At 44.2% G+C, this 10,172-nt stretch overlaps 1 protein-coding gene across 1 annotated transcript in view; it reads left to right on the top strand.

Moving 5' to 3' along the window:
• The first annotated feature begins 8,697 nt into the window (after positions 1-8,697).
• The window catches only part of Terb2 (telomere repeat binding bouquet formation protein 2), a 43,691-nt gene continuing 42,216 nt past the window's right edge, over positions 8,698-10,172 (top strand). Inside the window, exons 1-3 of the mRNA XM_004660726.1 lie at positions 8,698-8,761; positions 8,844-8,925; positions 9,922-10,061. Of these exons, the coding sequence (XP_004660783.1) occupies positions 8,698-8,761; positions 8,844-8,925; positions 9,922-10,061 (286 nt within the window). The remainder of the gene's footprint in view (positions 8,762-8,843; positions 8,926-9,921; positions 10,062-10,172) is intronic.

Below are 10,172 nucleotides of genomic sequence, written 5' to 3'. Positions count from 1 at the left end.
CCCCTAATTAACTATTGATATAAAAATTTATCTCATTTATTTATTAGAACTTGTTGCTGTAAATTAAAAAGTAAGCTCCAGAGACTTAGAGAAAAAAACAGAAAATGGGGCTGGACATGGTGTTGCATATCTTTAATCTCAACATTCAGGAGGCTGAGATAAGAGGGTCCTGTGAGTTCGAGGACAGCCTGAGACTACATAGTGAATTCCAGTCCAGATCAGCCAGCCTGGGGTAGAGATCCTACCTTGAAAAACCAAGAAAAGGAAGAAAGAAAGAAAAAAAGGAGAGAAAGAAATAAAATAGGTTATAAATTAGGTTTGAGTCCGAATTGAATTTTGAGTCTGATGGAAGGAGCTCTTACTGGGGAAGAGGTATCACTGGGGACACATCTTGGAGTACAGCCCTCAGGTGTGTTTGGGGGTAGATCTAATTAGGTTATAAATTTGTCTTGAATTCAGTCAACATGCTTTTAACTTTTGATACTTTCATACATGTATATAATGCATTTTGGTCCCCCTCCCCCAGTTGCTTTTCCTTTTATCCTTCCCCTCAACATGCTTTTTAGTCTAGCAAGTCTTTGGGCTTTTTCTTCCTTTTTCAGTTTCCCCCACTTTATATCTTTATGAGGGGCACTATTCTATATTCAAATACATTTGTGGGGCTGGAGAGATGGTTCAGTGGTTAAATGTGCTTGCTTGCAAAACCTGGTAGCCCAGATTCAATTCCCCAGTACCCACATGTGGTAATTTGAATATATGGCCCCACAGACTCAGGCTTGAATTTTGAGCCTGATGGAAGGAGCTCTTACTGGGGAAGAGGTGTCACTGGGGACACATCTTGGAGTATAGCCCTCAGGTGTGTTTGGGGGTAGATCTAAAGTCTATCCCAAAGATACGGAGACAGTAGGTATATTTTTTTTTTGTTTGTTTGGCTAGGGTCTCACTCTAGCTCAGGCTGACCTGGAATTCACTATGTAGTCTCAGGGTGGCCTTGGACTGATGGCAATTCTTTTACCTCTGCCTCCCAAGTGCTGGGATTAAAGGCATGCACCACCATGCCTGGCTGAGAGTAGTTTTTTATTTATTTATTTATTTATTTATTTATTTATTTATGAGAGTTGGTGGGGGGAGAGAGAGAATAGATGGCCTTCAGTCACTGTAAACTCCAGACTCATGTGGCCCCTTGTGCGCATGTGGGACATTGCATGCTTGCATCACTGTGCGTCTGGCTTATGTGGGACCTGGAGATTCTAACATGAGTTCTTAGCCTTTGCTGGCAAACACCTTAACTACTAAGCCATCTCTCCAGCCCAGGAGAGTGGTTTTGAGTTCTGGTGGTGTTTATGCAAAAGACACAGCTCTCACCTCAAAGGGGATAAGAGGTAGTTTATTCTGGAGACAAACATGAGTGACTGTTGCCAGGGAACACAGATTTAGGTTACTCAAAATTCCATGTTCCAATGTGTTAACAATTTCATGAAGGCTTTATAGTTACAGAACAAAAGAAAGTCATAAATCAAGGCACATTTCAAATACATTGGCAGGCCATTGGGTAGGTGGGTTAGAGCAAAGTGGGGAAATCTCCACCATAGGTCTCAGAAGCTATCTAATGACATTCTTAGCCCTTGGGTTGGTGGAAGCTGGGGTCTGTTCTTGCATTTACAAAAGGATTAATTCTGATCACCTGATAGTTACCAGGATGTTAGATCAGACACAGAGGTGGGCAATAAATGGCTATTAAGGGGCTAAAGGTAGCCCAAGGTAATTTGGTTCTGACTTGCAACATTCCATCTCTCTTATGACCACAGGAGCTTTATCAGTCCATTTGGCCTTGCTGAAAGTAGGTACAACAGATAAAGCTGTTTTCTGGGAACTTTAGTTCACAGTGGTTAGTGCTATTTTGTGGTGCTGGCTATTGTTGATGTCTCTGTATTTAAAGGGAGACAGCTTCTTCCACCATTGATGGTATTCCCCAGGACTCCATAAGCCTGAAATAAACCCTTCCTCCCACAAGCTGTGTCTGGTTGGATGTTTGTCTCAGCAATGAGAAGCTGACTGCAACAGTACTTTGTTACCTGAAGAGTGGGGTGGTTACTGAGACAAATTTGACTGTGTTCTTTTGGAACTTATGTACTAGAGGAATATACTAAAGGAATATAGGTGAACTTGGTACTTGGGATATCAGAAGCCTCACAGAGTAGTAAGCCAAATTTTATGGGCCATTCGGGTGAAAGTTAAAAAATGGTACATGCAGAGAGAATTAGAAGGCTTTGCTTATGAAATTTCAAAGGGAAAGGAGAGACAACAGAGAACTTTGTTGGGACTGAGCTCCTGGCATAAGTTCTTCTGCCCAAGCCCTACGAATTTCAGTAAGATCTAATTTAAAAGTAATGGCCAGACATGGTGGTGCAAACTTTTCTTAAAAAATATTTTATTTATTTATTTGAGAGAGAAAGAGAAAGAGGCAGAGAGAGAGAGAGAATGAATGGGCACTTCAGGGCCTCCAGTCACTGCAAACAAACTCCAGACACATGTGCCACCTTGTGCATCTGGCTTATATGGGTCCTGGGAAATCAAACTTGGGTCCTTTGACTTTGCAGGCAAACACTTTAACTGCTAAGCCATCTCTCCAGCCCCAAACTTTTTTTGTTTTATACAAAACTTTTAATGGTTATAGGTTATAGATACCTTCAGGAATCGCAATATCAAAAGAATGGCTATTTGCTCTTCTGATTGAGCAAATGAAACAAGTTGTTCATATACATACAAATTTTAAAAATATATACAAAGCAAGGAAGGCAGTTAAAATAGTACAAGTGAACATGAAATATGAAAGTAAGCTTGCTTAGACTATAAATCAAATGCCTAAGCAAGGGTACACTTCTTGGCATCTGCTGGGCAGATGAAACATCTTGAGCCATGGTCACTTGGCTGTGATCTCAGCACTCAGGAGGCGGAGATAAAAGGATTGCTGTGAGTTTGAGGCCAGCCTGAGACTATTACATAATGAATTTTAGGATTAGAGTGAGATCTTACCTTGAAACCCCCACATACCAAAAAAAAAAAAAAAAAAGAAAGAAAGTAATAGACTGGTGTACTTGGTGAAGGTATAGAACTGAAAGATGTGTGCTTTAAAGTTGGAAAATTTTCAACAAGCTTAAAGTTACAGGCCAGAGACTGTTTTAGGTTGCTAATGCTATAACTGTTAAACAGGTTACCACCATTAAGGGTGGGCCAACTTCTTTACATTGAAACAATGGAAAAGAAGGCTGAGGGTGAAGTCCACCCTGGAAAGGTTCAATGAACAGCAATGCAAACTCTTTGATAAGAAAGTGACTTAAAGGAAGAATTCTAAGCTGGGCATCATGGTCCACACCCTTTTTTAAAAAAATTTTTGTTCATTTATTTATTTATTTGAGAGTGACAGAGAGAGAAAAAAAAAAGCAGATGGATAGATAGGGAGAGAGAGAGAGAGAGAGAGAGAGAGAGAGAGAGAGAGAGAGAGAGACTGGGCACACCAGGGCTTCCAGCCACTGCAAACGAATTCCAGACGCATGCCACCCCTTGTGTATCTGGCTAACTGGGTCCTGGGGAATCGAGCCTCAAACCAGGGTCCTTAGGCTTCACAGGCAAGCGCTTAAGCACTAAGCCATGTCTCCAGCCCATGGTGCACACCTTTAATCCCAGCACTAAGGAGGCAGAATTAGGAGCACTGCAGTGAGTTCAAGGCCACCCTGAGACTACGTAGTGAATTTCAGGTCAGCCTGGGCTAGAGTGAGACCCTACCTTGAAACCCTCCTCCCCCCTGGGTGGTTTGATTCAGGTGTCCCTCATAAATTTAGACGGTCTGAATGCTAGGTTCCCCAGCTGATGGAAAATGGAAATTAATGCTTCCTGTAGACAGTGTATCCTTGGGGACAAGCTTATGGGTGATATAGCCAGTTTCCCCATGCCTGTGTTTGGCACACTCTCCTGTTGCTATTGTCCACCTTATGTTGGCCAGGGGGTGATGTCCACCCTCTGCTCATGCCACCGTTTTCCCCTGCCATTGTGGAGCTTTCCCTTGAGCCTGTAAATCAAAATAAATCTCTTTTTCCTAGAAGCTGCTCTTGGTTGGGTGATTGCTACCAGCAATGCGGACCTGACTGCAACACCGCCACCCCCCCAAAAAAGAAAGAGCCAGGTGGAGCATGCCTTTAATTTCAGCACTTGGGAGGCAGAGGTAGGAGGATCACCGTGAGTTCAGGGCTACCCTAAGACTACATAGTGAATTCCAGGTCAGCCTCGTCTAGAGTGAGACCGTACCTTGAAAAAGAACCCCCCCCCCCAGGAAAAAGAAAGAAAGAATTCTAAGGGCATATCCTGCTCTTCAAGGTCAAAATTTGTTTACCCCTGGACTAAAAAATTGGCTGTGTCACTGCTTACCTGGTATTGGTTTTGGAAGCATGAAAAATGCCTGTAAGGGTTATGAAGTGTATACAGTTGCAGAAGCTGCTGATGAGATATAGCATGTGAAGCCGAGTGATATCCCTACGTAGAGACCAATCAGGACATCATCTGGAGTAGAATCTGGAAATACTGCTGAGATGTGGCATGTGAAACAGGGTGATATCCCTGTTTGAAGGCTAATTAAGGCCACTGTATGGAGCTGAGAGGATGGACCATGGTTTGCAGTGGAGACTGAAAGATGTACCAGGATTGTACAATAGTTACCATGGTGTGCCGTTGGCTTGAAATGAAAGTTTTCTCCAGGCTACTCAGCCCAACTGGAGGGGCGAAGGTAGAAAACCCAGAGACTGTTGTCACTGGTTATGGATGTCAGACTAGAACTGAAAATGTTTGATATTTACCTGACAATTACTGATTTTGTATTGGTCCAGTCTCTCCTTGTTATGCCTTATTGCAATGGAAATGTCTACTCTGTAATATTATGTGTTGGATGCATATAACTTGTTTTGATTATTTAAGTATTTTATTTTTATTTATTTGACAGAGAAAGAGGGAGAGAGAGATAGAGAGAGAATGGGTGTGCCAGGGCCTTCATCCACTGCAAATGAACTCCAGATGTGTGTATCCCCTTGTGCATCTGGCTAACATGGGTCCTGAAGAATTGAACCTAGGTCCTTTGGCTTTGAAGTCAAATGCCTTAACTGCTAAGCCATGCTTCTAGGCCTTGCTTTGATTTTAAAGGAATCACAGTTAACAGATAGTCTTGAATATCATATGAGATGTGGGACTTTTTAAAAATTATATTTTATTTATGTATTTATATGAGAAAGAGAAAGAGGCAGAGAGGAGAAAGGGAGAGAGGAAGAGAGGGAGGGAAGTAGAGTTCCTGTGCATCTAGCCCCTGCAAATGAACTCCAGATGCATGCGCCACCTTGTGCATCTGGCTTATGTGGTCCTGGGGAATCAAACCTGTGTCCTTAATTGCTAAGCCATCTCTCCAACCCAAGACTTGGGACTTTTGAACAATTTTAAAGTTGGTAAAGACAATGGGGACCTTTCAAGTTGGACTGAATACAATTTACATTGTGAGATGGTCATGAGACTATGGGGTCCAGTGGCAGAATAATGTGGTAGTTTGAATATATGGCTCCATAGACTCAGGCTGAATTGTGAGACCCCAATATATTTCTAAAAGTTTATTTTTATTAGGAGGTGTGCAGTATGTGTGCATGCAGTGCACACACATGTGTGTGTAGATAAATCAGTCTGGTGTGCACTTATGCACAGGCCTAAGGAAGACAAAGGGTGTCCTCTATCACTCTTATGCCTTGTTTACTTCAGATAGAGTCACTACTGAACTTGGAGCTTCTCAGTTTTCAGTTAGACTGGCTGACCAGTGACCTTCTGTCTCTACCTCCTTTAGTATTAGATTTATAGGAATGCCTGGCTTTTTTTTGGGGGGGGGGGTTGTTCAAGGTTCAAGGTAGGGTTTCACTCTGGCCCAGGATGACCCGGAATTAACTGTGTAGTCTCAGAGTGACCCTGAACTCATGGCAATCCTCCTACCTCTGCTTCCTGAGAGCTAGGATTGAAGGTATGCGCCATCACACGTGGCTATGCCTAGCTTTTTACTGGGTGCTAAGGATGGAACTCAGGTCCTCATTCTTGAATAGCAAATGCTCTTACCTGCTAAGACAGCTCCCTAACCCCTAACAGTATTTTCTTAAAGTTCTTAGCCATCATTGATTATTTTTTCAGCTTTTTTTTTTTTTTTTTTTTTTTTTTTCAGAGGCAGGGGCTCACCCTAGCTCAGGCTGACCTGAAATTCACTATGTAGTCTCAGGGTGGCCTCAAACTCATGGCAATCCTCCTACCTCTTTACCTGCCAAGTACTGGGATTAAAGGTGTGTGCTACCATGCCTGGCTAGGCTGTATTCTTTTTTTCTTTTCTTTTCTTTTTCTTTTTCTTTTTGAGGTGGGGGTCTCACTCTAGCCCAGGTTGATCTGGAACTCACTATGTAGTCTCAGGGTGGCCTCGAACTCATAGTGATTCTCCCACCTCCACCTCTGCCTCCCGAGTGCTGGGATTAAAGGTGTGAGCCACCACACCTGCCTAGGCTGTATTCTTAATGAAATGTTACTGGTTCTTTTCCTTGGGAGTTCTCATCTAAATTGATTTCATCCAATATAGCTAATGGTTTTGGGGGAACATTTTAGGGCCTGAAGCATGGAGTGTTTTAAATTAAAACAAGCAGAGTTGCGTTGGCAGGGTGAAAGCCTGCTGCCACATTTGTCTTAATGGGAAAAAAATGATTTATACAGTACAGATCATATTCATGTATATATTTAAAACTTCTGACTTAAGTAAACTAGCCATGACATGATTAAGGTTACATTTACAACTTTGTTTTGTTTTCAAGGCAGGTTCTTACTTCTACTCCAGGCTGTCTTGGAACCTACTCTGTAGCCCCAGACTGGCCTTGAATTCAAAGGCAATCCTCCTGCCTCAGCCTCTGAAGTCTGGGACTAAAGGCATGCACCATCACATCTGGCTTAAAACTTAGTTGTTGTTGGTTTTTAATTATTAGGGGTGTGTGTATGTGTGTCATGTGAGTAGAGTTTATAAAACAATTATTGGGTCAATTATGGAGCTTCTGGGAAACTCTCCTGTCTCCACCTCCTTTCTCACTGTAGAAATACTGGGGAAGCCTTCCACAGTTTCCAGCTTTTTCTTACATGGGGACTGGGGAATCTGGACTTAGGACAAAAATTGTTACACCCACTTTATCCACTGAGCCATCTCCCTAGCCTCATTTGCTCATTAGCAAGTATCTCTTTTTTGTTTGTTTGTTTTGTTTTTCAAGGTAGAATCTAACTGTAGTCCAGGCTGACCTGGAATTCACTATGTAGTCTCAGGGTGGCCTTAAACTCATGGCGATCCTCCTACCTCTGCCTCCTGAGTGGTGGGATTAAAGCTGTGCACCACCATGCCCCACTAGCAAATATTTTTTTAAAAGCAGGTATTGTCAGCCACACTCTGTGGCATAGGCTTATAATCTAGCTACTCAGGGATCTGAGGCAGGAAGATTAAAAATTCAAGGACAGTCTGGGGTAGGGAATGAGTTTAAGGCCAGCCTGGGCAATTTAGTGAGATCCTGTCTCAAAATAAAAAGTAAAAGGGGAAGTCAGTCTTGGTCATGCATATCTTTAATCCCAGCACTAGGAAGGCAGAGGTAGGAGGATCACCATGAGTTTGAGGCAACTCTGAGAATATAGTGAATTCCAGGTCAGCCTAGGCTAGAGTGAGACCCTACCTTGAAAAAGCAACAACAACAACAACAACAAGTAAAAAGGGGGCAGGAGAGATAACTTAGTGGTAAAGGCACTTACCTGCAAAGCCTAACCACTAATTCCCCAGTGTCCATGTAAAGCCAGATGCACAAAGTGGTGCATGCGTCTGAAGTTCATTTGCTTCTTTGCTTGTAAACAAATAATTTTTTAAAATTTTTAAAAATTTTAATTAGCATTTTCCATGATTATAAAAAAAATCCCATGGCAATTCCCTCAATAATTTTTTTTAAGGGTAGGATTTCACTCTATCCCAGGCTGACCTGGAATTCACTATGTAGTGTCAGGGTGGCCTCGAACTTCTCATCCTACCTCTGCCTCTCAAGTGCTAGGATTAAAGGCTGGTTTAACAGTTTAAGGTGATTGCTGGCTTTAGTCTGTTAACGGATTCAATTCCCCAGCCACCCAACATAACCTGGGGCAAAAACAGTGGTGCAAGGGCTGGAGAGGTGGCTTAGTAGTTAAGGCACTTGCAAAGCCACAGGACCCAGGTTCAGTTCCCCACTACCCATCCAAAGGGTAGCTGCACAAGGAGGCACAGGAGTGTGGAGTTCATTAGCGTGACTGAAGGCCCTGGTGCACCCATTCTCCCTCTCAATCTCAAATAAATTACAATGGCACAAGGATCTGATGTTGTTTCACATAGACATGAGGCCCTGGTGCCCTGCCCTCCACGTGCAAATTAGTAAAAATAAAGGAAATGACTTAGCATGTAAAACTCCTCAGCTCCAACGACGACTTTCTCACCTCTGATAGTCACCCTCCAGCTTTCCCCTTCCCGAGGCTTTTCCCGCCTAGATCTTCACAACCAATCAGCGAGCACGGCTTCGGACCAATCAGCGACTCAGCTGCAGGTCCGCTTCCGGACCGCCTCGGACGCGCGAGGCTCCAGGGGACGCCATGTTTCGAGGGCAGCGCGGGTGGTTCTGTGGCAGCGTGGGCCAGGACCTGAGGCAGTTGTGGGGTAAGGAAGATGCGCAGCGGGGGCGTGAGGCGGGCGGCCCCAGGGCGCCCACCCGCCTCACCCGGTGCTCTTGCCTCCACAGTGGCCGAGGGCGGGACTGTCTGCGACGTGCAGGCCGCGGACTTCCTGTTCAGCTGTGACGCCTCGCACCCCGACACGCTGAGGTAGCCGAGGGTGACCGGGACGCGCCCTTCCTCTCACGCGGTCAGGGAAGGAAGGAGGGTTTGAAAGGAGCTCGTTCTCATGCGTGCGTGCGGGAGGACCGGCCTTCTCCTTGCCTAAGTGCCGTATCTCCGGGGTCGCTTGGTCCGGGTTTTGACTGTGCAGCGCACGCCGCAGCGTGCCGCACCAGACCGGACCAGACCCACGCACGGTCCGCGTGCACGGGACCTACACCTCCCTCGCATGCTTCCGTTCGTTCCTTTGCGTTGTTTTCTCTGAGATCTCAGGCGTGTGCCACCATACCCAGCTTTTTAGAATATTTTGAAAAACAAGCTCTACCCTATGAATGAGCCAGTGGCCAAAGACCGAGGGCCAGGTCTCTCATAGTCTTCATCCTCATTGCTATTTTTATTTTTTCTTGTTTTCCAAGGTAGGGTCTAGCTCTAACCCGGGCTGATTTGCTGTGATTAAAGGTGTGTGCCACCATGCCCGGCCTTTACAGCTATTTTACTGGTACTTTAAAAACATTGCACAAAAGCTGGGAGGCACACGTAGGATCTCTGTGAGTTCGAGGTCAGCATGAGGCTGCATAATGAATTCCAGGTGAGCCTGGGCTGCAGTGAGACCCTACCTGAGGTGGTGGGGGAGAGGGCGGGATTAGAGAACGAGAAAGGTACAGGTACACCAGAGCGTCCTACCACTGTAAGAGAGGGAAAAGGAGATTGGGCACTGTAGGGCCTTTAGCTACTGCAAACAATCTGCAGACACATGTGCTACCATGTGCATCTGGCTTACGTGGGTACTGGGGAATGGCACCTGGGTCCTTAGGCTTCACAGGCAAGTGCCTTAACTGACAAACCAACTCTCCAGCCCCTATTTTTAAAAAACATGTTACTGTCATAAAGGTATTCTTTAATATTCTACTTCTAGTCATTTTGAAAGGTTAAATACATTCTTGTTTATTTCATAACCTAAAAGATTTCCTTTCTTTCTCCTAGAATTTATCAGAGCCTTGATTACATAGAAGATAATGCTACAGTTTTTCATGCCTACTACCTTTACGCAGTGGCTAATGCTGAAATGAAAACCTCTGTGGCCTTAGGTCATTTCATTCTTCCTCCTGCAAGTGTACAGAAAGGTTAGCAACAATAATTCAGTCAACCCTCCAATGTTTGCCAAATCCAGCTAATCCCTGTTAGACAACCAAATCCAATTTTACTAATTTTTGTTCCTTTTTTGTATTTTTTTT

Source organism: Jaculus jaculus, chromosome 8, assembly GCF_020740685.1.
Source record: "Jaculus jaculus isolate mJacJac1 chromosome 8, mJacJac1.mat.Y.cur, whole genome shotgun sequence".
NCBI lineage: Eukaryota > Metazoa > Chordata > Mammalia > Rodentia > Dipodidae > Jaculus > Jaculus jaculus.
Note: the sequence above shows the minus strand (reverse complement) of the source record. Positions and strands in the feature narration are given on the sequence as shown.